At 29.5% G+C, this 25,028-nt stretch overlaps 2 protein-coding genes across 3 annotated transcripts; one reads left to right on the top strand and one right to left on the bottom strand.

Annotated features, from left to right (window-relative positions):
• Positions 1-9,403: 9,403 nt before the first annotated feature.
• Positions 9,404-10,506, top strand: LOC100804481 (ethylene-responsive transcription factor 1B). Its single transcript, XM_003536196.5, has one exon. The coding sequence runs from the start codon at positions 9,515-9,517 to the stop codon at positions 10,172-10,174; it is 660 nt and encodes a 219-aa protein (XP_003536244.1). The 5' UTR covers positions 9,404-9,514; the 3' UTR covers positions 10,175-10,506.
• Positions 10,507-18,247: 7,741 nt separating this feature from the next.
• LOC100803957 (early nodulin-75-like) lies at positions 18,248-19,777 on the bottom strand. 2 transcript variants are annotated; one of them, XM_006589229.4, is made up of 2 exons: positions 19,142-19,762; positions 18,248-19,012 (listed from the first exon to the last, which is right to left on the bottom strand). In XM_006589229.4, exons 1-2 carry the CDS (start codon positions 19,749-19,751, stop codon positions 18,492-18,494), a joined length of 1,131 nt encoding a protein of 376 aa, XP_006589292.1. In that variant the 5' UTR covers positions 19,752-19,762; the 3' UTR covers positions 18,248-18,491. The 2 variants fall into 2 exon arrangements, with proteins under 2 accessions (XP_006589292.1, XP_003536243.2); XM_003536195.5 differs by having other exon boundaries at positions 18,248-19,777.
• Positions 19,778-25,028: the final 5,251 nt, after the last annotated feature.

Genomic DNA, 25,028 nt, shown 5'->3' with positions numbered 1-25,028 from the left:
GATATATATATATATATATATATATATATATATATATATATATATATATATATATATATATATATATATATATATATATATATATATATATATATATATATATATATAAACTTAAGTATAACTATGATATCACATTTTCAACCTCATCATTTCCTTGTCCATTTAAGGAAAAAATTTCACATTATGTTATGTAAAACTATATATTTTCCTTTGATTTTATTTTCACCAATCAAAATTCGATTTTCCAAAATAAAAAAGTAATGCTTTCATTCTTAATTGATTTAAATTAAATTATATATAAATTTGATTCAGTTAAAATTGAAAGTAAGTATATATTCAACTAATTAAAAAAATACAAAATTTTACTGAATTAATGTCATAAATATACTTATCGATAGTTTCAATCATATCAAACTTTAAAAAATTTAATTAGAGGCACCAAAAATATATTTTATTTTAATAATAAGTAGTTTTTTGTTATGCTCCAAAACTTCTTAATTTAAGGGATTCAAATCCATGCACTCCGCTTTTGTCCATAAAGTATTTCATGCTCTACTCGCACTAATCTCGTATGGAATGCAGGACAAGGAAACAAATTAGTATTGTAAAATATTACATAAAAATCGTTGTTTTCAATATTATTTTTTCGGCGCGGCGTTTATGATGTACTTTATGATGACAAAAGAAAACATCCTCCCCATAAAACATTAGGTTAGAAAACAGAAAATTTTGGTTGAAAAAAATAAAACATTATTCTTTCATTCAGTTATCTCCTGGGCATATTGTGAAACACATTTAGAATAGAGGAACAGTGCTGGAAACACTTATAGATAAGCGACACGTGATGAAGGAGGGAAATTAGGTTGGTGGGAAGGGCACGGGAGAGAGACTTGAAAAGTTGGGTGGCTGAAGGGACTCCTGGGGAAGAGGGGATCGACTATGTTCCATGAATCTGTAACATCCTCCTTGCCTAATGACCTATTCAAATGGTAATTATTATTATTATTCTGTAGGTTATGACCCACTGTGATTTTGGACTTTTCTCTCACAGTTTGGTTGCTGTCCCATTGATGGAGAGAACCAGAGTGAGACTCTGAGGGAGCGTGACCAACAAGTAGTGTCTTTATATTGTTTAATAGGATTCATCCATGTTTCACTAATTTGATTTTCTATTAATTGTATAATTACAATAAGGATATAACTTAAATTTTTGTGTATAGTTTGCTAAAAAAAATTAGTCTTTGGTTAAAGATTATGCCTGTTTTTTTATTCACTGACACTAATCTTATTTGTCATATATGATTACTACTAGCATGCAAAAATTTTATGTATAGAGAAAAATTAATACAATTTTTTTATTAAATAAATCATTCTTCTATATGTAAATACAATAAAATATTATATCATTGTATTAATCTGTGTGGGTTAATAGGTTTTAGAGATGATAAAATAAATTTAGTTAAATCGACTAACAATTTAATCTATCATTAATTTGATAGGATAAGGTGGAGACTTCAATTATCATCTCGTCATGACCTATCTCGCCTTACTCGATAATCCATCGGATAAGAGATAAAGTGGGTTGACCAGCTTGTTATATTTATTTTATTTTTAAATAATAGTCATATTGTTATAATATCTCCACTAAAAATTTAAAAAGTTAGGGGCCGTACATGTCGTTGATATTCACAAAGTATTAGTATTTTTATCATTGAGAAAGTATTAGTATTTAGTAACACATTGATTAATGCATGTAACCAAATTGATAAAGAGAATGAAAGAATTCAAATTAATCAAATCGCATGCTTTTCATACACGTATTTATCTTGCACCTATTGTTATCCATTAAAAACATAGGAATCCCAAAAATAAGATAAAGGGTCCAATTCACTTTTCCCTATTTCTCCGTTTTTAGCTTATCACATGTTTTTCAAGTGATTTTATTTTATTTTTGTAATATATGACAGGCCAGTCAGTCCACCTTTTAGCAAAACAGGTAAGGATGTTCACCCCATCCAATAAGTATAAAACTACGGAGACTAAACATAAAATTTGATAAAAATATAAGAACTAAACATATATTTTTTCTTTTAATCATCTGTCATATCTTTTTCATCTATTTGCATAATTTCCCCCTTAATTGTTTTTTTATCATCACCTTTTCTTTCCATTTGCATTGTTTTCTTTTACCCATTTTCTCACTCGTTCACGTAATCTTTTTTTTTTTATATCATTATTAGAGTTTTTTTTTTTTTTTTTTACCAAAATTGTAAACATCGTGCCTAGAATTTCATATGTTGCCTGTTTCTAACACCTTAAATTAGGGTATTACCACGATTACACCAAGATTTATAGAAATGAGAGAACTCATTATCAAAGATCATCCAACAGAGACTAATCATAATTATATAAAAAAAAATCTTTATACAAGAATAAAATGTAAAATATTAAACTTATGCAATACATAAGATTTGGCACTCGAGGAGTCGTACAAGACTTAAAAAGTTAAGAAACATAAAACATCATTAAAACTCCCATACATTGGGAGATACACAAATTAAAAACATCTCCTAGAACAACTACTGCACCCTTCGCTCCTTTGAGCTTTCACCTCCTCAACTTGAAAACATAAACAATGAGACAACTGAACATCTTATAACCAATCTCTTCCTAGTTCTTTAGGTTTTAACCGTCACTGAACCTCTAGGAATTCTTGTTACTTATATGTGAATATATATTCGTATAATGTATAAGTCACTTATTATTATTATTATTATTATTATTATTATTATTATTATTATTATTATTATTATTATTATTATTATTATATATACTCACACTAATAAATTAATAAACTGACGCTAAAAAAAATATTATACACGTATCGATGTTAAGCATTGGGTTTGTTTGTGCTGGTATTATGTTTATCTAATAAAATTTAAATTATTAGTATAAATATTATAAGTCTATTCTAACAATGTGTTAAATCTTACTAAAGCACAATCGTTAATATAAAAATTAATAGTACTACACTACTAGCTAATGGTATATAATGAATTGTTAATATAATGCATATATATTTTTTTTTAGATATGAACATATATAATGCCTATATTAATAGTTTAATTTTTTATAGATAAAATTTATATTAGCAAAAATAATTCTATATATGCTTAATAATTTTTTAATTAGTATATTACATTTTTTAACGAGATTTTTTTTGTTGAAGGAGAAATAAAGAACAAGATCCATGGTGCCTACCATAATAAGGAACCAAAAATGGTAAAACTTCAACAGCTATTATCCATACAGGCATGTCACTCGGGAAGAGAGAAAAGTCAAAACCTTAATATTTGTCATTTTGAATTGCATGTATTCGCAAGGGGATCTGCATCCATGTCCCCATGCAAAAGGGAAGCCGTCCTCCTTCAACTTTCCTTCACATAAATAAAAAAGTGTGTTCTAATGACCGATAGAACCTTTACCTGTGCATGATATTGCTACCATATTATTCATTAATTAAAGTTGAAAATGGTCATTAAGAAGACAAAATTGAATAAATTAAAAAATATTAGTAGATGATATTTGAGGCTTGGAAATAATTATATCCGGAAGCAAATTAATTAAAAGGCTAAGTACGTACTCTATTATCAACTTTGAAAGAAATTATCTAGCTACCCAAAAAAATGTAAGAAATTGGTTTGTCCTATTTGGTGAAAACGACATTAAATAATAATTAACCCAAATATGGTCTTTCGTAGAAGCTGTATGTAATGGAAGTCTTTAAAAGATGCGTATTGGTTTGCTAATGCCGAAGGGAAAAGTCTCAATCTAAATAATAGTATCCATTCTTTTTGGAGGATTTTCAACACCTTTAGCCAAAAATCTTAGTTTTGGTGACTTGGAAGTTGGAAAAAAGTTCAAAGGGGCATGCATCTAGTCTATAGACCATTCAATGCACCAATTTCTAACCGTGATTGAAAGCTTTCGTATGCAAAAGGATGGTGACTTCTCATGACAACACTAAAACGATTCTGTCGAAGAAAATTCATTCGCGAGTAGGAGGTTCACATCCATTTGCAGCAATATACGATCTTAATTTACACTACACCTTTCACATGAACGACGAACCTCTTGTATATAACCAAAATATAATGGCCTGAAAATTCCCATAGGAAAAATAACAGCTGCTTGTTTAGGTAGCACATTATTTGGCATTTCGCTATTGGGTTGAATTAAGCATGAATGTTTAACAAATTTTATATTATCAGACTATAATATCGTCAAATTAAATTAAATAAATGGAATTCAGTCAAATTTACGGATTTGTAGATGAAACATTATTCCATTCTTCTTCGAAAAGTCAATCAATTTTTCATCAAAGGTATAAACCATAAATTGTACTTGATTATCAAAGTAGATAGGAAAACCCCGTGTTTTTTTTTCCTTCTTCCGATTTTCGTTTCAAGCTCAAATATATTTTTAATTTCTCTAAAATTGATTTTCATCATCCATTTTTTTCCTTGATCCCGATCTTTATAAAAATTAAACCTTTTTAAATTGTTCACCATACCACTTAGTAGTAATATATCATGTATCTTTTTTAAGGAAATATAACATATATCTAATCATACATAAAATATTTTCACTATTATTTAATAATTTATTATTAAATAATATAAATTTATTAACTTTGATAATAATTAGACAAGATGTTCAGTGAATGCACAACAACCTAAGTCTAAACGGAATATGATGCCAACAACAAGGAATAAAAGATGACCAGCTGCTTATTCAGTATGCAGAACACATTGGGGAGGAATTAAGCAGCAATCATATTGTATGATAGGAAATAATTTTTTTATCGATAAAAATTAATTATTAATTGTTTAATTTTTTTAGTAAAGAGATTCAAATTTATTTATTTTTCCTTATATTCGTTCTATTTTCACTATTATACTAATCTTATAACCTCGTGTATGTTAGGAAACAGTTTGTACGTACATATTTTGTGATTCCTGGTTTGGCTCTCTATATTTTATGTTTTAGGAATATCATGTGGCATTATGTTGGATGTGGTTAGGAACGTTATATATATGACTTAGGCTTTATGTGTATGAATAACCGACAGCTGATGCAGAGGTCTAGAGAAGGGAATTGTAAACAAGCCTTGGCTGGGAAACCACGACTATTACACTTGTACTGTTTTAGCATGGTTTGGTCATATCTTGTGGCCTAACCATTGTTTCTTTGTTATTATGTTTTTTTTAGGTCAGAGATTATGAATATTTTTTAATTTACTTCATCAAAGACTAATTTTATTAATTGTATGTGATTATTGTTGATTTAAAGAAATTTTACACATTCAAATACGAATTTTATGTTAAATAAATTATTTTCACCCTCTTAATACAATGACACCTATATTATTGTGTTAATCTTTCGATTCTTTTCTTATTATGATTTGTTTGTCTTTCAATAAACTATCCACCTATTATAAACATTAAGGTGAGTTTCAGCTCAAATCAATATGGGTTGCTTTTTGAAAGTTTAATTTTTAGTTGAGAAAAATTAATAAAAAATATTACTAATTAATATCACAAAAATAATGCACGGTCATGCATCCTTACGAATATAAAGTCTTGTTTTTCAAAATAATGATTTCGTTAAACTCAAATAGTAACAAATATGCATAAGAAATATTATAAATATCCGGAGTGAGAATTTTTTTCATCTACAATAATTATACCTTCACTTAAAAAAAATCATATCTAACTTATGTTATTCTTTTTATTGTTCTGAAATACTTGAGTAAAGTTACTATTGGTAAAAAAAATACTTGCAATCCTTACAAACATTAGGGTAAATGTATTCTTAAAATTAATTACTAAAATTGTGTAAGTTCTTAAAAGACATAAGCTAGAAATACTAACAAATACATCTTTTGCTGTGAAGGCAATTACTGCGCAGACATACTAAGAAGGACTCTTCTTCTTCAACTCCGTCTGTGAAGTGGAATGCTTGCCCGACAGATCTGGTTATCCTCTTGTTAGACTCATGCTTTAGGTGTCATTTATTCTAGATTGTAGTTTGTCTTTACTTTCTTTTAAAAAAAAAAGAAGTAAAAGGTTAAAGAATCACATTATAATTTATACAAAGACTGAAAAAGACAATTTTCAAAGAAACAAAAATTAAAATGTTCAATAAAACTTATGACAACAGATAATTAATATACATTATAATAAGTTCTAGAAATTATTTACTCCCTTCCAACTTAATTATAAAAATATAATGAACTTAAATACGAGTAAATTTTAACTTTTTTTAAATCATATTTAATGATATTATATTAAAAATATTTTTAATTAATTAATTAAGATTTTTTTAACTTTTTTGTAACATAATTATTAACATAAATTTATGTTTTCGAAAATAATCTAGTATGAATAGACGTAAAAAGTAAATAAGTAGGTTCTACATATATGTGTATTTAATTATTTTTTTCTTAACCATTTGTACGATTTTATTGTCTACTTGTTTTTTTTTTGCAATTATTTATTCCACCTACCTTTTTCTCTATTTAATTAATTTTTTTTATTCATTTTCATCTCATTCTCATAGTTTTCTTTGGCTCATTTAAATAATTTGTATCTTCTAATTTTCATATATTTAATGATTTTTCTCACACTCGGTTAAATAATTTTTCTTTTTTACATTAAATTTTGATTCATTATATATTTTCCCTGAATGCGAGCCCTGGTGCAGCGGTAAAGTTATGCCTTGATGACTTGTTGGTCATGGGTTCGAATCTGGAAACAGCTCTTCTTTGTATATGCAACAGCCTCTTCTTTGTATATGCAAGGGTAAGGTTGCGTACAACATCCCTCTAAGGCTACGTGGTTTTATATATTTTCCCTGATTTATTTGAATATTTTTTCTTATCCATTTACATTATTTTTTATTATTCATTTTAACGATTCTTTGTTATATTTTCTATTTATTTTATTGTTTTTTGTTATTTATTTGTCACTTATTTATGTTGTTTTTTTTAAACTTTTTTGTAACATAATTATTAACATAAATTTATGTTTTCTAAAATAATCTGGTATGAATAGACGTAAAAAGTAAATAAGTAGGTTCTACATATATGTGTATTTAATTATTTATAATATTTTTACCAATATTATCTATATTAAATATTAAAAATTATTTGTGGGAAATTATTATACATCATTATTGATTAGCATAAAAATAGTAAATGAATCAGAAATAACTCTTAAAAAGATTTCCAGCATATTTATTGTAAGTTTCTTAAAAAAATATATAATAAGATAATAATATAAAATCTTTATATCATTTCAATATTTTAATAAATATTAATAATAATATAATATTATGCTTAAAATGTTTTATTAATTTTTTATATTTAAATTGGCGTCATAAAATGAGGTCAGCCACGACCCGGGGATGCATTTCTGACCTGGCCGCCATCCACATCCACTGGATTGACCCACGTGTGCTTATCATTCCCCTAATGTGGGCCCCACTTCTCACACTATGATCTCCACTACGTCATTTTTTTTATTTCCATAAAGACAAATATTGCGTAAAAGTTGATGTCGCACCGTTAAATATTAATAAAATAATTTTAAACTTAATATACTTTCGTTCGCTAAGAAATAAGAAATTAAATAGTATAAAAATATTTATTTAAGGTTTGATTCTAAAAATAACTGAGAGATAATAAAAATAAAAAATGATGGATTAGATAAATATCAACAGATTTATAATTCTTATTAAATTATATAAGTCTTATTTTTATGTAACAAAATGTATGCAATTTTGAATGACAATAAGTTATTTACAAAAATATAAAAATATGGTGTTAACATTTTTATTTTCATGCTATTTGAGAATGAATTGCGACATTTTTTTAATTGATGGAATAATTAAATAAGATTTCCGTTTATATAAAAATACTACCCCTAATAAAAATTAAATAGTTTTACAGGAATTTTTATTTTTTAATTCAAAAGCTTCATATTTTTATTCCAAATAAAGTAATAAAAAATTTTGACATGTTAATGCCACTTTTGATAATGAATTGAAAGATATATATTAAACCAGTTCCTAAACCAAAACTTAAAATGCACACGAACTACTCTACACAGCACATACAAACCAAAACCGGTGACCTTTATTATTATTATTATTACGTCATTTGTAAGTGGCATACGTATGAATGCTGATGAACCCATTATGCAGATTAACCAGGTGTCCAGGTCCCGTGATGAGTTTGGTTGAATTAAAAAATTTGGATAAGAAAACAATATTATATAAAAATATATTTTATTTTGAATAGAACGAAGCTTAGCTATAATATTTAAATTCTACAAACTTATAACCCGACAAATATAACATGTATAGATTAGCATAACTGCAAAAGGAATTTCTTAACGAATTATATTAAACAATGGAATTCAAATAGTTTATGAACCAAAATAAAATAAACAATTAAAATCTTGTGGTAAATTGTGATTTCCTTAGTAGAAACGTATCAACACATCCAATTTATACAAATGTGCAATTAAATTAAAAAATAATGACAGTTTAACATTTTTTTTATCAGATAACATTGCTGCCAAATTTTTACCTATTTTATTTATGACTAATGTTAGTTGAGGAACTGAAAGGTCATGTTTAATGAAATTTTTACTTCTAATTATATTTTTTTTCATACACAAGACTTACAATTTCAACTTAAGATGGACTTGCGTTGAGCACGAAATGTCAGCGTTTATGCTGAATAAGAATTATCGCTTTAAGCGCAAATCCCAGTCCCACCAGAAACATTTGGAGCTGCTTTTTTACATGCCTCTCTTTTTACTTGACCAACTTGAGCTTGTGATTTTTCTTTCTCATTCAGAGCTGCAGCTGGCTTTCTCAATCAATGATTTTCTTGCGTCAACTGGATCATAATATTTGAGTGAAGCGTCCTGATCTTGTTAGTAATTTGCCACACGTCCCAATTATTTTCCTGAGAGATATCAATAACATATTAGTGCAGTTTCATAATTTGATTATAACTTTCTATTACATAAAAATCTATAAAATTATTATGTTGCTTCGTCAATCTTATTTATTAATATGATAGGACAATATAACGAAGTTATTAAATATTTGTGTAAGACCCTAAGAAAAACAAATTTGTCTTGTTGAAGGGACTATTATATAAGATTGTCGTAGCATGGCATGACATGCTGATGCTTTCCCGTCTTTTCCCCTTTTGGCTTTCTTTCAACTTTCAAGTTTCACCCAATGGTTACTTTATATTATCCCATTCGCTTTAGCGGCGTCTTTTACCATTTCACCGAGGCCAGAACCGGGTATATAAGGGGCTGGTGGGTGCAAAAGTGCCGAGAAAAAACAGAGCATCTCAATTCTCCACTCTTAAAAAACAGAGCAACTACTCAATTCTTCACTCTGTTTCCCCTTACCTTACACACTCTAACACATGGATTCACCTTCCTCCTTCTTCAACTCACCCTCTTCCGGTTTCTGCTCCGAATCTTCCTCTCCGGAAGCCTTCTCGTGGGAAGGGTACCTACCCTTCAACGAGAACGACCCGGAGGAGATGCTTCTATACGGCATGATCGCCGGCGCGACAACCGAGGAGCACTCCGGCGAGAGGGCGAGCTCGGAGGAGAGTGCTGCAGCACGGAAGGAGAAGTCGTACCGCGGCGTACGGCGGCGGCCGTGGGGGAAGTTCGCGGCGGAGATAAGGGACTCCACGCGCCACGGGATGAGGGTGTGGCTGGGGACATTCGACAGCGCCGAAGCCGCGGCTCTGGCTTACGACCAAGCCGCGTTCTCCATGCGCGGCTCGGCGGCGATTCTCAACTTCCCCGCGGAGATCGTTAGAGAGTCGCTTAAAGAGATGAACTACGCTCATGATGATTCCAACAACGAAGAAGGGTGCTCCCCTGTTGTCGCTCTCAAGAGGAAACACTCTTTGAGAAGGAAAATTAACGTCAGGAAGAAGAAGAACAACAATAACAATAGCAAACTACAAAGTAGTACCGTAGACAATGCTGTCGTGTTTGAAGACCTTGGTCCTGATTACTTGGAACAGCTGTTGATGTCCTCTGATCATCATATTCCCACCACCTTCTGATTCATTTATTCCTCAATTGCAATTCAGATCTCAAAAACCTTATAAATATCCATTGCATAGTTTCTACCTAGGGTTTTTGTGTTAGTAGTGTTAATTCCTTCTTCTTCTTTGTTCTTTTGTTTTTGTAAGGCTAAAATGCTTAGGTCATGTTTGGATGACAGATTTGAACTTCTTTTCAGTTCTTATCTTTTTTTCTTTGTTTTTGTTTTTGTTTTCCTACTCTGGGAGAATTTTCTTCTTTTTTTTTTTTTTTTTTTTGTAAAGATTAGAAGATAAGGAATGCAGTAATCTTTGTGGGGCTGAATATATGTCAAATTGTCGATATTAATTGAGGTGACTGGGACTGTTGTTTTAGCTTTATATATCAGACTATATAAGTCAACATGCATGGTCGAGTTTTGAGCGGGGAGGCCGGCATGTGTGGGCGCACACAAACAAATTACAAAATGGTTTCTTACCCATTTTGCCAACCTCTTTCACTTTTTTGTCTTCCAGATTGTCACATAACTGCATGTTCATAAAAAGAGGTTTAATTTAATTTTATGAAGATTGCAATTAAGTTTTAAGAAATCGTTTTTATTGTGGGTGAGAATTATTGACCAGGGCAGGACCCCCTTTAATGGTTTGATTGATGAAGCGAGATATGGTCCCATTACGGTGACATTTCCGGTTATTAACGTGATGCATGACATGAGACAAACATCTTTTTTGTAAATGAGAAAATGATACTTTAGTTTTCAAACTGATGGTGTTCAAAACAAGTGGCATGGCTACTTTGACATCAGATTAGGGTAAGTTTGTCTTGTAACCACAACCGTATCTACGAAACATAGACTTTGACGTGCTTTACAGCACATTTGATAAGCAGAGGATGAAATACCAAATTTTACTTGTTCTATAGGGAATTATAAATAACAAGATAAAATGTGACAAAGGAAAACGCAAGGAAATAGCTAGCCTGTGTGAGTTGGTGGGATTTCTAGAATTTTATCAAATCTGTTGGCCGCAAAACCGTTTTCTCTTCATCTGTAGATTGAGTCCAACTTTGAAGCAAAAGAAGCTTCTTCCAATTTTGGTCTAACAGAATTAGTTGGACACAGACCAACATCTTCAATCTTATGACTTATCGGAATATTATTATCATCACGTGGCCCTTCCTTGCTTTATTTATTCATCTTTTTGTTTGTACTACGTACTAGATAGTTCTTCATATATAAACTAATATCTTGCATGCTTAAAAGTCACTCTTATTTATTTACATCGAGATGAATGTGCGAGTTGAATACTTTAGATGCTAAAAAAGTTACTCTTATTTCCCATATTCAAAAGGAAAATGTTTGGTCAGTATTAAAGTTGAACAACAAAAATTGTTGTGTACGCATATACAACAAATAAGTTGAAAAATGAAAATAATTATATACTATGTTATATATAATACATCAATGGATGAAGTTAAGATTGAATCATTTGAATGTTATTTAAGTTTAATTTTTAATGAAAATAATTATTAATCAAATTATACTTATCTCTCAATTGAATTTTGGATTAGTTAAAATCTCTTCTTCTTAATAAAATCAAGAATTAAGACAAAAAAATATACAATACTATTTTTTTGTTCAAATAATAAAACTTATATTCAAATTAATTAATTACACTTTTTGAATGAATTAATTAATTAATTGCACTTAAAAAAATAAATATTTCTTCTTTACAATATTAAAATTATTAATTTTTATTTTGATTCCTAATTTAAATTTAAAAATATTAATACAAATGGAGGTGAAAAATTTGTCAGAAATTAATTAATGTAAGTTTAATCATTAAAATTTTATCTATCTTATCTGGAGTAGTATTAATTATATGGTCAATAGGAATGACTTTTAATGAGAAAGCCAATCCAGCGTGACATATTTTTCCTCTAATTCGTAGTAAGCCAAACATAATGTAGGAAAGTTGCTGGATTGTGATTAATCTAAAACCATATAAAGGGCCTTCGTGCTATTTTTACTCAAAGGCACTGTATTTGTCGTCTCATCCCTTGTAATAAAACGACAATGTCAATGGTTAATTAACTTATAGCCGTCAGCTTTCACGGATTAACAAGTAACAACCCTAGCCTCAATGCTCTGCACCCACCCCCAACCTCAGAAAAATCCACCCAACATGCATAAACATGAAAGAACACTGAGAGACTGGGTGGTCCCATAATCAGATTTCCTTACTGTTAACTATTATTGGATTATTTTCTCAAAAAAATGGGGATGGGGATAAGTTATTATGTTAGGTTGACTTTTAAATGCAATTTTTCACTTTTATGCCAATATACTACGATAAAATCAGGACTTCTACTCAATAACTTGTATGCCTCTAAATCCATTGGAAAATGACATAGTTATTCTAATGTCATCAAATCCATTGGTTTACAATAGTTTTTCTAATTTCCAAATCTTGCAAAAAAAAAAGCGTGGATGAGCTAGATAATTCATAAGGTTGTATGTGAATTAATTATGAGATACTTAAACTACTTTTAGGATTGGAAATAGTAATCAATTTTCAAAACTATATCGTTTAACACGTTTGATGGATAATTCTTTTGTTTTTATTTTATTTAACCCATTATCTCGCAACTACTAAATGGGGCAAGTTGAGAATTTTAACCCGCCTTCCTGGTGTGAATCATTTCATCTTTCGTCACTTTAGGTGGGTCAATAACAAGACAAAACTATATATATTCTAGGGATATAATATAAGTAGTCGATTGTGTTAGATTTAACTAATTTCATTATCTAATCCGATTAAATATATCTCAATTTGAGTTTGATCAGGTTTTTGTATTTTTTTTTAGAATCTAAATCAAATCCACCAGATTAATAACAGTCCACATCAATCAAATTTTAAAAAATAACGTAAATATCATTTTAAATTTCACATCAATGACTTGGGCCAATGGATTTAGGTTTGTGAATATATATAAAAAAATTAATTATTATTTTTTATTTTTTTATGTAAGTTATTTTATTCATTTAGTTCTATAAGTTTTTGCTTATTTTTATTTCTTGTAAGTTTATATTTTTTTCAATTTTAATCATTTTAAGATTATATTTTTTTTCATTTTTAGTTTCGATTAGTTTATGTTGACTGGAATTAAAATTTAAAAAATAAAAAAGAACTAAAAATAAGTTATATATCTTATCGGGACTAAAAAATTTAAAATATAAATTTATAAAAACTAAAAGTAAATAATTTTTTTTATGGAAATCAAAATTAAAAAAAACACATAAACTTACGTATACCAAGATATATCTAAAATTATAAAAAATATATAATAGGTCAAATCAGATTTAACTCGATGTTATATATTTCCTTCTCTCTTCCTAATTTCTGTAGTTCTCGTTTACACGAAAGGGGCTTGTATCACCCGAACACCATCAAAATTCAATCTTGTGTTTGGACTGAATCGGGTCGGTTTATTGACTCAATTTGAAATTCTTATTATTAAACTAATATTTTTTATTATCAAGACGTAAGTAAAAACAACTTTATATGGAATAAATTATACTAATAAGTCGAAAGAAATTATCAAAAGTTTTCATATGTAATAGCTGTATTTTTTTTTTCTTTTTCATTTGGATAATTCTTGAGGTTACAGTAGTTGCGTTAACAGAACAATCAGTGATATATAATTGTCACGTGATGAATAACAAAGCCCAATAAATTTCAAGGTCAAGACTTATACGTCAAGTTCCAGAAAGATATATAAGTCCAAATAAGAACGGAATGTGCTCAGGAAAGCAATTTTGGTAATAATTTAGAGGAAAATCAATTATTTTACTTTGATATGGGTTCCACTCGTATATATGGTTAAGTGAACTTGGCCACCAATTTAAAGGAGAAAGGCAAAGAGACTTATTATTCTCATTAAAAAAATAAGTGTTAAACGACTAATCAAACTTTTTAAGAAGAGAGAAACAGGCATTAGGTGAAGTTTTAGAATCTATTGGACAATAATTAAATAATTAATTCAAATACACCAAAAAAGGAAAGACTTTTTACGCTAACATCTAATTATAATAATCCACGATTTTAAAAAAATAATAATAATTCTGTTCACATTTATGGTAACTATTTTAAAAACTATGTTTAATATAATTTTTAATTAACTTTTTATATTAACCGTGTATAGATAAACTCATAATCAAATGTTAATTGTTTAAAAAGTAAGATACCATTCGCATTTGACTTGTTTCATAAATCATAATTGCATGGCCTACTTAGTCCTAAATCTCAACCAAACTTTTTGAGTTGATATCTAAAGACCAATTAAATTGCGTCAAACGACGAATTTTGTCATTAGAATATTTTCAAGAAAATAAAACACGATGATATCACGTATTAGTTGAGCAAAATGGGCTCACGCATTTTGTTGTCATTTTTATAGAAAATTATTTTCAAACTTTTTTGAGGTACAAATTACAAAAAGTTGTACAAAGAAAAAATTTAACAGCGTTGTCTTTATGTAGATTTATCTGTTCTTGGTCAACACTCAACATATATAACGATTGAGCTTGTCCACCATTGCATGCCGTGACCCTTGACCATGGACCCAAGTTAAAACCCGACTTCGCACTGGACTGGAATAAAAAGGTTGAAACTTATTTTTGTGTGTCATTTATCTCATTTTTTTATATTTCAGTTTGATTATTTAAATCTAAGAAATTTTAATTTAGTCTCTTAAAGTACTTCCATTAAACCAACTTACTCGTTTTATAATTTTTTTGACATAATAAATGTCCATTTATCATGACATCTACCACAATTTGCCATGTGTTACTAAATTCATTAAGTTTATGTGATAAATTAACATAAAGATCAACTTGATCAAAGACACTTCAATGAATCAATATAAAATATTTTAAACTTCACATCAAACTAAAAAGAAGAAAAAATAAGACGAAAGACCAAATTATATTTTAGCAAAAAATTATATCAAATGACCCGTACTTTGTTCGGCAAAAAAAGCAACACAACATTATATTTTACAATGCAAATAAAAGAAAAAAAAATGAGAATGCAGAACACAACACATAGAGTTTTGATTTGGAGGTTAGGCAGATTTATGATATCTATTGACTAGGCTTTGCACAGGAACCGCACACAGAAAATTAAATTATTTTAATTAGGTTGGCTGGACCAATCAAAGTTGTATGATTATGTAAGGAAAAAAAAAACACTTAGTTTCATTCCTACTCATCATCACTTGGGCAAAACTAAATATTTTCATAAAAAATATGTAAAGTAAAATGTTAATAGAAAAAGAGAAAGAAAAAGGAAGCACATTTTCTCATTTATTTTTGACAAATTAACTTTACATGCATTTGAAATGGGCCTTCGTTCGCACCCTAATTGATAATTGTTGAGCCACAAAATTTCAAAGCTTTTCACTGTCATTAAGGTTATGATTGCAACAATCAGGATTACACCTATAATAATAAGAAAATACTCTTGCACTTTCCATCAATGTAACCAAAATAACGAAGCAACCACCAAACTAACTTCATGATCATCTTCAACAAAATTCTAGTTGTGCCTCAACTTTGTTTGCCAGGAAAAATCTCAAGGTTTACTTTATTTTTTTAATCTCAACTTTGTTATCACTCATCAAAATACATAGTACTGAAACTTCTTGCACATCTATATTTTGCTTCCTGTGCCTCTATGGGTAATTTACATTACGATTGGACTTTTCATAATGCAAGGAAGTGCAAGAAGCAAAATATAGAGACACATGAAGCAACAATCCAAAATACAAAGGCTTATTCCTTCCTGAGAGGTCCAACTGAAACCATGGTTTTCATTCACGGATCTAGGCCCAACTGAAGCATTCTACACCTCTTTTTTTTTTTTTCCATTCATGTGCTTATAGTTCGAATCTACTAAATCAGACGAAGCCTAATTCCTTAGGCTAAAACTACTTTACTCAAATTGATATTCTAAATTCGTTAAGTAACATTTAACTTAACTAAGTAATGAAAAAAAAAAAGATTTCAAGAAATTCATAGACCCGATGCTCTATCCCTAGACGCACTCCCAAATTATATATGGCAAACTACTCTAATTCTAACCGACATCTAATTTTATAATTTTCGTGCAAATCGGAGATCAAATTTTGAGGGCTATAGAAATTAAGGAATTACAATGCGTATAAAGATAAACACACAAATAATTAAAAAAAAAACTTGAACACTCACAGTAATTGAAAAATAAAAAAAATTACAAAATACAAAGAGAAAGAAAATACAAAATGAAAAAATTGACATAGTGACAAGTACCCAAATTCTTGGACAGTTTTTATGAAGAAGGTTTGAAAGTTATTATTCAGTGTAAGTATAAAAGTTTGACGCCAAACACCAATTGATCCTAACCCATATATGGGACATAGTTAATTAATGTTGACATCTTTTATCCTTATACCAATGAATAATTTTTGTAGACGAAAAATTAAACAATCTAACCATTGAAGCTTATGAAATTTGATACAAGTAAAAAACTAATCAATGCTTTTATCGTAATACCTTATTTTGGACCCATCGAATAATAATTATTTAAAATATAAATAAATATCCAGTACTACATATATAACAAACCAACAAATTAATGTCATTATATCAGGAACAACAAGAAGACACCTCTTTCCACTTGGCTTGTAATTAAAGGTTCAAACCACATAAACTGGGCATGCATTTATAGTAGTACCTTTGTCGGTGGAATCATGAAAAGTTATTAGACAAATTAATATCATATATCAAATACAAATAAATATACTAGAAAAATCTGGAAGAAGCCCGAGCAGAGCAGGTAGTAGGTGTGATTTGGCCAATCTGTTAATAAGGCCAACGAAAATGGTGCCTAGTTTGTTTTTTCAGGCTACAGGAAGGAAGGCACATAGTTTTCGTACAGCTTGAAGAGTCGCTATTTTATTTTTTATTTTTTTTAACTTTGGTAACGCACATAGTACTTGATATGTGTTTAATAAAGGGTTTGGTAAGAACATGCAAGTTGTAAAATAGATGAACATGGTCGTAGTTAATATGTATTTTATCTTTTGTTTCTCAATCATATTTATACTCTTTTTTTTCAATGTCAAGAAACAGGGTTGGAGCTGTAAAAAAAAAAAAACAAAGAAAAGAAGAAACAGGGTTGGAAATACCACAATTAGATCAAATTATCAAATATTGTGCAAGTTCTTTGAAAAAAAATGATATTTGAATATTTTTTTTATTACGATTTGATATGCTCGTAAAAAATGTAACTCTCGCATGCACAAGGTAATGGATACCAAAACAACTCCCTTAAATTAGATCAAATTAATGACATTCTTGAGCATGATCTGCTTCTACCATTAACAGTACGGTACTTTTTTATTTGCATGAATTCTCTTAATTACAGCAAGATGCTTCCAAAGGCCATGCACGTTTGAAAATTCAGTTTCTCATCATAATTAAACAAGGTATTCATGGATGAAAACTTTTATGCTTGCAAACCAATCTTGATTTCATTGTGTAAAGTTGCACGTGTCAGGTCAAGAATAGACATATCTATGTTAGTATCCTACACTGATGTCAAATATAGATAATTATATAAAAATAGTTTGTCTGTTGCCCAATTTGAGTAAACAAGATACACAAAAGAACATTATATCGTGGTTGGTTTGAGTAAATTATAAATGAAAAAAAAACATAATTTTAGAAGAGACATGCATTTCATTAAAAGTGACAAGTGAGATTTCCAAATAAAAAATAATTATCCGTAATACTTAATACAAATAATACAAGAAGAAAAAAAAAGTTACACAAGAGTAGTATTTCTCATTAACAAGTATAGAGATATATATGTATACTTGAAGACGTAGGGCCGGGAACTTTACACATTGCATTGTTATATTGACCGCAATGATTAAGAATTCACATAGAAATAACAAGCACGAACAGATTATATGTTTAATTTCTATTTTTTTTAACGAGTAAAGACTGGAGATTTAAGCACAAAGAAAATTAAACTGATTGTAGTCATAGATTTTGCCACTAATAATTGACACTACAATATCATTGCTGAAAAGGGAAATTGAAGTTATTAAGTACACAGAGGAATATAGCCTTTATTTTGAAGAACTACTACACGCAGAAGTGGCGGATTGTACTTCAATTGGCATCTTAAAAGTGCTTCCTAATAAACGCAAACAAAAAACTTTATATGACAAACGACTGCTCTAACGTTGAGTAGACGAAAACATGCATGTCACACTCGCCACTGGTTATTATTAGTTTTTCTTGGATGGTGGATAGTGGCCATAAGGTGGGGGATTGTAGATCGGTGGCTTCACCAAAGGAGGTGGCTCGTAAAGCGGTGGTTTCTCGAAAGGAGGTTTGTAAAAGGGTGGCTTTTCAAATGGTGGTGGCTTCACCAAAGGAGGTGGCTCGTATACTGGTGGTTTCTCGAAAGGAGGTTTGTAAATGGGTGGTTTCTCGAATGGAGGTTTGTAAATGGGTGGTTTCTCGAATGGAGGTTTGTAAATGGGTGGTTTCTCGAATGGAGGTTTGTAAATGGGTGGTTTCTCGAATGGGGGTTTGTGAATGGGTGGTTTTTCATAAGGAGGCTTGTAGATGGGTGGCTTCTCATGAGGAGGCTGGTACACTGGTGGTGGCTTCTCATAAGGGGGTTCATATACTGGTGGCGGCTTTCCATGTGGTGGTTTCTCATGTGGAGGTTCATATACTGGTGGTGGCTTTCCATGAGGTGGTTTCTCATGTGGAGGTTCATACACTGGTGGTGGTTTCTCATGTGGAGGTTCATATACTGGTGGCGGCTTTCCATGTGGTGGTTTCTCATGTGGAGGTTCATATACTGGTGGTGGCTTTCCATGAGGTGGTTTCTCATGTGGAGGTTCATACACTGGTGGTGGTTTCTCATGTGGTGGCTTCTCATGAGGTGGTTCATACACTGGTGGTGGCTTCTCATGAGGTGGTTCATACACTGGTGGTGGCTTCTCATGAGGTGGTTCGTACACTGGTGGTGGCTTCTCATGAGGTGGCTCATATACTGGTGGTGGCTTCTCGTGAGGAGGTTCATACACTGGTGGTGGCTTCTCGTGAGGAGGTTCATACACTGGTGGCTTTTCATGAGGTGGTTGGTACTCTGGTGGAGGCTTCTCATGAGGCGGTTTGTACTCTGGCGGTGGCTTCTCATGTGGCGGTTTTTGATGAGGTGGTTGGTATTCTGGTGGTGGCTTCTCATGAGGTGGCTGATACTCTGGTGGTGGTTTTTCATGAGGAGGTTGATACTCTGGTGGTGGCTTCTCATATGGAGGCTGGTACAGTGGTGGAGGGTAGAATGGAGGCTTATATAATGGTGGTGGCTTTTCAGTTGGGGGAGGCTCATAGGTGGGTGGAGGTTCAAATATGGGTGGTTTCTCAATTGGGGGAGGCTCATAAATGGGTGGAAAGAAATTAGCTAACACTGGAGTAGTAGTGAGAACCACTACTCCAAGCAGGAGCAACATGAGTGAGTGTACATAAGTCATGTCTCAGTTTGAGGTGAAGAAAACTGGTAACAACGGGAAAGTATTTATAGGGAGAGACACGTGAAATTTTTCTATTAAGATAATCAATCTGTTTGTTATTTTATTATTATATACGTAATACTAAAATCCCCAAGTCAAAGTGTGGCAGGTATATATAACTTGTGTTCCGATACCGATTAATTAAGTACCCCGGGAATGGATTTCCCACTTATTCAGGTTCAATTGACTCTGCTAGCTAGTAGGAATTATGTTCAGTAATGGGATTAATTATTGTGCAAAACTCACACTTCTGAGTTTTCTGTGCAGAAATTCAAACAATGACTGTGTAAATATAAATAGCTTATCTAAAATTATATGCATCGTATAGATAATGGAAATTAAGGTGAATGCTGCCCAATGTTTATATATCTTCATTACTGACAGCAAATTAAAGAAGTTGTTTTAATGAAGTGAGTGTTTTCTTTCTTTCCTTTTATTCTCATTTTTGTGTGTGTGTGACAGATTGAATTGTAAAAACTAGAATGATGATGATGATGATGAATTAATGTAGCTAAACAGAAACGTTTACATAAATGGATCTTGTAAAATAGGTTGCACAAGTTGTCCTTGTATCTATATAACCACTAGACATGAATCAAATTAAAGCAATCGAGATATGCGGGAGAAATCGAGCACTTGCACCTGAGAACAAGTTTCTGGTTTCAAATGCATGAAAAGAATTAATGCTACAGCCAAGAGATAGTGTTTAATTAGTGATTTTGAAGTGGGATTCTTTTCTACCGAGACTTTATATAGATTGTGTAAATTTTAGATGTGAGGATTAGTTGATCATCATTAAGATGTCATATCTTTTGACCGTTAAGTGTTAGTTGGAAAAGCCTTGTTCAGTTAAGTTTGTTATTTCTGTTATAACTAACTATAGACTTTTATGTTTCTTCTATATAAAATCTTAGCTAAGTGGTTCATGAGAGAGTGAATCACAAACAATTTGGTGGGATACCTTTGCGAGTGTGAGAGATCAAAGTGTATGTCAATAACTCTTGTAAAGTTTTTGTAATCTCCCAATAAAAGTCCATGAAATATCTTGAAAAGTGAATGTAGGATTCAATTCCGAACCACTGTAATTCTTGCATGTGTTCTTCTTTCTATTTTTTTTTTCTTTTCTTTCTGCATTCTTCTGTTAACACTGAGCATAACTCTTTTTAGTTTTGTTAATGCAAATCTTATTTTAGCAATTTATTCTTATATTATAAAATTTAATCAACATCATTGAACAAAAGCGTTTTTAAGAATTATTTTTGAATAAAAGTGTTTTTATGAAATATATATTTTCGTTATAATTAGATTACATGAGTTATTTCAATCCTATACATTGAATATTTAAATATATTTCTTAATTTTAATTTGATTTAACATTTAGCATAAAAAGCTTTTTTTCTTAACTTATTTCATACCACTCTTTATTTTTTGTCTTTATTCATGTACTTTATTTGAACCGCTTATTTCTTTCAATACCATGTGTGGATGCAAGAATTTTAGCCAACTTTATGTTTAAAGTTTCAACCTATTCCATCTGCTAAATTCAAGAATGCAGAGCTTCACTCACGTATATCATCAACGGATATAAAGTAAAAGCTATCACGAGAAGCTGATGAAATCGGGCAGAACTTGGATCTTCCTCAGCTGTATTCAGTCCAATAAGCGGTTGATCCTCTTTTAATAGAGAGGTGATCTTAAGGTGTGTTTGGATTACTCTTTTTCTTCCTCTTGATCTGCTTCTTCATTTTTTTTTTGACAAGATGTTTGTATTACCATAAGAAGAAGAATACCCAAAATATTTATACCCAAAAAAGTGAGATGTACAAAAAAATCAATAAAAAATAAATTTGTGGCATTAAAAATCAAATAAATAAAATAATTATTTTTTATAAATATTTATTAATAATAAAACTAAATAAATATAATTTCATTGTAGTATCTTTCCCTTTTTTGAAATAGAAAATATATTATTTTATTATTCTTATATTTAAAATTAAATTTTACTTTAATAAAATGAGAATCAATTATATATATATATATATATATATATATATATATATATATATATATATATATATATATATTTAATCAATGTAATTCAGCCCAAAGTTATAAGACTAATTTTTTTATATGAAAATTAATCACATAGGAGTGTAAATGACAAAAGGATTAATTCGAGATAATAATATAATATTTACATAAAAATAGTAACAATTATTGACTTTAAAAAAATGTAGAAAAAATAAAATCAATCTGTTAATAATTTGTTAATGATTTCTGTAAATAGTCGATGCAAAAAGTTTTAACAATTCTGATAAAAGCTTAACTCAAATAATTTATTTGAGGATTAATATTAAAAATATCTTATTAATTAGTATAAAATATGATAAATTTAGCATATATATAGTTCAATTGTAAATTAATCAGCATGTATAATAATTTGTTCGCTTTTATAGTATACTATAAAAGTTATATCAATATGCAATAGTAATTTTTAATTGATTGACATTGTAATTTATTTTTTAATTTAACATTACATAACCATTATACTGATTGATCAAACCAAAAAATCGATTTATATATGACTAATTTAAATAATTAAACTACTGAATCAGTTTGGAAGAAAACCGGTCAGAGAACAAAAGAACCGGTAAAAACTGGTAACAAGCCAATTTACGGTGGATCTATAAAAAATGCTTACTACAACATAATTTTGATGCTTTTTTTTTAAACAAATGAAAAGCTAAAGTATTTGTCATTTTTATTCTAAATGTAAGCTTGTTTTTATTAGAAAATGTTGATGTTGATATTTATTTGTTGAAATTTCGACTTAATTATTGTGATATATTTCATTTGAAATTTTGTATACTTCAATTTTTAAGAACCTATAACTATGTTTTTTAATTTATAATATTATAAAGTTATGGTATTAGGCTTCTTTACTTGCACGTAACTGACAAGTATATAAGTTCATATATCATATTCTTCTGGAGCTTCTGTCCTTGCTGAAAAATCTCCACAAGAAAATATGGAAAATTTATATTTAATGTTCCGATCCACAAGCTACCTCTTGCTGCGTTGGCCTAATTAGGATTTGACAAGGTTTCAGTGTCCACAATTTGCTGCCAAATTTGAGCACAGTATTTCCAACACATCAAAGTTTATGCATACCTAGATCAATTCTTAGGAAAAAAAGATTTTATATTATATCCTCTTTGATAATCATTTCATTTCCAAAGGAATTAGTTGTTTTTTTTTATTGCGGGTTGGTAGCAAATTTTAATATACATCAAAATTTAGATGTATTCTTTACTTCATACTTTACTCCATATATCCTCATCAAAACTTTAACTTATAACCATATTAATTTAGATGGATTTATGTAATTAATTTTGTCGGAGAAAGTGATATGTTAACTAATCTTTGAAAATAATTGAACGCATGTATAGGCAGGTCTTGCTTGTTAGCGAAAGGTCAAGAAACTGTTAAGTTTTTTCAATTTCTTGTTAGCCATACTGGAATCTAACAGAACGCAGCTTAACAATGAATCATATATTATTATGTGAATCTTCTCATAGCAATCATGCAGACAGAGTTGGATACAAATTGAAATTTTCTTTTGCTGGTGATACAGATTGAATTTGATTTTTTTAAATGAAAAATAGATTTAAAGGGGAAATAAGTTATAATTATTAAATAAACCCTCAATTTCGTCTCTGAAATTGTGGAACGCAGTCATAGATAGGACTACACAACACATGGCTGCCGAGTTAAAGATATATTAGCAGAGATCAAAATAAAGATTTTAGGGATGTTTCCATCCATAGGAAAACTTCATTTTCAGGAATAAAAATGGTTAATTTAATGATTAAAATAACATTAAATTATTTGGTGACGATATATTTGTCTATCAAGCAATCAAAAAATAAAAAGAATAATATAAGATTCTTTTTTTTTATTGATCGTGAGATTGATTTTCATGTGATTTTATTATATTTATTGTTCTTTTTGTTCAAATATTAATTATTAATTATGTTCCACAATTTTCATATAATTAAATTTAATAGAAAAATTTTACATATTAAATTAATAAAAAATAATTTAAAATTATATCTTAAAATTAAAAATTGTTATTATTTTGAAATCATTCTTTTGACTCACTTAAAAAATATAAATAATTAAATTAATTTTTTTTTAAAATAGACCAAACTAAATATGATCAAAACAGAAAATTTAAAAATGTATTTTAACATTAAGTATACTATTTTTCAAGTTTGCTTAATCAAAGTTTAGTTACTATACGCCACCTTACTTTCCAACTTGCGTGATGTTAGGCGTTTTGCGACTTAAATAAAGAAGCACAATTTGATGTTTTAATGTGTTTCCATCTGCAAAACCTAAAAGGGTTTATTTCATCTGTCTTTTTCGCTTACTTGTTTATATAAAAATAATTAGAGAGAAACAGCTGTATCCTTTGTTGATTTTGTGTATAGATTTGGTGAATATGATTTAGACCCGTAGAGATAATTATAGTTCTTATCATGTGATTGTCTTCAACCAAAGATAGTGAATTGAAGTAGGCGAGTCGGCACTGTAAAATAATATAAAAGTTTGTCCCTTCTAGCATTAGTTTTTTTTAAGTGCAAAAAATTTATTTTACATCCAATAATGTATTTTGTTTAAAAGTATCCAATAATGTATTAAAACATGATAAAAACTACTTTTTAAATAAGAATTGCAAAAGTCTAGCTACTTAATTATTTATGATATACAATTTTACTACTAATTATAGATCAAAATCAAATCCCTTAATAATTTCAATCATAAACCTAGTTGCACTGCCACCAATAAACATATTAGCAAAGGGAGTTACTATTCTCACCACCCACGAGGGTGGCTTTTTGCCAAATTTCAAAAAATATACTTCCCATGAAAATATTATATAATAGAAACATATTTTCGTTGTAATGTATAGAATGAGAAACAAATATATGCAACAAAAGTGTGATTTGATGCACACATGTATAATAGAATAATACTTTCGTTGCATTTGTTTTTACTTCTTATGTGGGGGTGTGAAGAAAAGTGGAGGAGAGAGAGAAAGAGAAGGCAACAGAAAGATAGGTTCTTTCATAGAGTTTTTAAAAACATAGGGTGACAATAGAAATAAGGAGGTGAGAATAACAATTCCCATTAGCAAAGTAGTTCTAAGTTCTAACCAAGTTGTTTAGCGGGGAA

Source organism: Glycine max, chromosome 10 (assembly GCF_000004515.6).
Source record: "Glycine max cultivar Williams 82 chromosome 10, Glycine_max_v4.0, whole genome shotgun sequence".
NCBI classification, from domain to species: Eukaryota; Viridiplantae; Streptophyta; class Magnoliopsida; order Fabales; family Fabaceae; genus Glycine; species Glycine max.
Note: the sequence above shows the minus strand (reverse complement) of the source record. Positions and strands in the feature narration are given on the sequence as shown.